This window comes from Crinia signifera, chromosome 3 (assembly GCF_055691185.1).
Source record: "Crinia signifera chromosome 3, ASM5569118v1, whole genome shotgun sequence".
Classification (NCBI taxonomy): domain Eukaryota; kingdom Metazoa; phylum Chordata; class Amphibia; order Anura; family Myobatrachidae; genus Crinia; species Crinia signifera.
The window spans coordinates 33,250,922-33,253,016 of record NC_139219.1 but is presented as its reverse complement, the minus strand read 5'-3'; the positions used below and the strand labels follow the sequence as shown (position 1 = coordinate 33,253,016).

The window sequence follows — 2,095 nt, the reverse complement described above, 5'->3', positions numbered from 1 at the left end:
TGATGCTAGAACATTAAGCACCACTGTCCCCTTATCCGTGGCCCTGCGCTACTGTATATGCCACTCTATACACCTATCGCTTAAGGCTGGTCACCAACTTCATATTTCCCATCACTGTCGTCCTGCAGGAGAGCCCTGGATGCATTGATGTAGGAAGAAAGACTAATTAGAGGTGTCCATAACATGTGATACTGTAGGAACCACAAAGGTTGGAGGAGCCATGGGTAGTCTCAGACCAGGCTGATCATCATTTATTAAGCTCACTCGATTTTATCATAAATACAAATAAGACACACGATCAGAACACTTGGAACATACATGTAAACCTCAGGTAGAACAGTAGTAGCATGTGCGACTGACAGAAGTTATTTATCAAGAAGGCATCTTCGGGTTTTGCTATAAGGTAGTGGTCCTTGTGATTGTCCCATGTTTGTAACAGGGGTCAGACTGGAGGGGCTCCTGTTGGAAGTCCAATGGGTGGTTATTACACACCTTGCTCTTCAGAGCTGTGGCATAATAATCCACTGGCTCATCAGTCCCATTCTCCAGCCAACGAAAGCAAACGATCCTCTGAAAGGACCTCTTAAAGTTGTCCGAGAAGAACCCATAGAGGATGGGGTTGGCGCAACTGTTGGCGTAACTCAATATGATGGAGACGTGGTTGATGGTGGAGTCCATGTGGGGCAGGAAGAGGTTAAGAAGCTGGACAATGTAGAAAGGCATCCAGCAGATGACGAAGACGGTGACCACCATGAGGACCATCCTGGTGATCTTCTTCTCGGACTTCTTCCTCTGCTGCCACCCTGCCTTCAAAGCCACTGCTCGCATTTTTACGATGATGAGGATGTAGCAGAGGCAGATGGCCACCACGGGCAGGAAGAAGCCCAGGAGGAAGGTGTAGATCACAAAGACAGTGGACCAGGTGGGCTGGGGCCACATGAGGTTGCAGACCACCACCCCGTTCTTGGAGGACTCAGTGTCCGCAAAGATCAGGATGGGGGATATGACCAAGAGGGACACAATCCAGACGCAAATGTTGATCATCTTGGCCACGGTGGGTCTCCTGTACCTGGCTGCCCTGAGTGGGTGCACCACAGCCACGTACCTGTCCACGCTGAGCACCGTCAGGCAAAACACACTGGTGAACATGTTAATGCCGTCCACACTGAGGACAGTGCGGCACATCCCTGAGCCAAAGGGCCAGTGCTGCAGGGCTGCAGAGGCAGCCAAGAAGGGGACACTCAACATGAAGAGCTCGTCAGCTATTGCCAAGTTCAGGATGTAGATGTTGGTGGCCGTTTTCATCTTGGCATATCTCAAGATGACAAATATCACCATGGAGTTCCCAATCAGTCCAATGAGGCACACAATGGCATAGATAAACTGGATCACTATCATGCTCACATCCCTCTCCGTCTCCATGGGGGCATTGGTGCTGCTAGCATTTTTGAGGCTGCTGCTGCCGCTGACCCCATTGAAGGGGTGCAGGGGGTCGGCCAGGTCCCTGGACTGGTTCCATGTGCTCAGCAGGATCTTGGCCTGCACCGGTGCCAGGAGATCAGGGGATGCAGTCATTGCAGGTGTCCCATAGGAATGCAGGGGAGAAGCTGCTACAGCGGAGATCCACAGCTTCAAATGGTTTTCAGAGCGACTGTGTGAAGGAGAGAGAGAGAGGGTGAGAGGAGGGAGGGAGAGAGGGATGATGGATGATGCAGTGCAGCCTCACTCTCTCTGTGTGTGTGTGTGTGTGTGTGTGTGTGTGTGTGTATGCTCTCTGTGTGTTTGCTGCTGCTGCTGCTGCTGATGTACAAAGATATCAGCAGCCACTTGCATTAGCTGTAGGCATGCACCCCTCTGCATCATCACATGCTGGTGCTCCTGCTGTTATAGGCAACGTACCCTCTGTGATTAGTTCAATGGATTCAGGCATCTTCCAGAAAGATGCATAATTAGTCTGTAAGTAACTGGGCTGGTGCAAGTGTTAGTGGATCAGTTCCTGCATTCTAAAGTTCCTTAGCACGGAACAGAAAATAAATGCACTGTGCACCCAGTGTAACCTGGATTCATAAAACTATTTAGGTAACACAACCTGTAG

General features: G+C 50.4%; 1 protein-coding gene across 1 annotated transcript; it reads right to left on the bottom strand.

Moving 5' to 3' along the window:
* Positions 1-225: 225 nt before the first annotated feature.
* On the bottom strand, positions 226-1,819 carry LOC146063332 (somatostatin receptor type 4-like). The gene has a single exon (XM_083175613.1). It carries the CDS (start codon positions 1,573-1,575, stop codon positions 397-399), a length of 1,179 nt encoding a protein of 392 aa, XP_083031739.1. The 5' UTR covers positions 1,576-1,819; the 3' UTR covers positions 226-396.
* Positions 1,820-2,095: the final 276 nt, after the last annotated feature.

Bases quoted from the DNA above. Each gene is read 5' to 3' on its own strand.
- LOC146063332 (XM_083175613.1), bottom strand. From the start codon at position 1,575: ATGACTGCATCCCCTGATCTCCTGGCACCGGTGCAGGCCAAGATCCTG.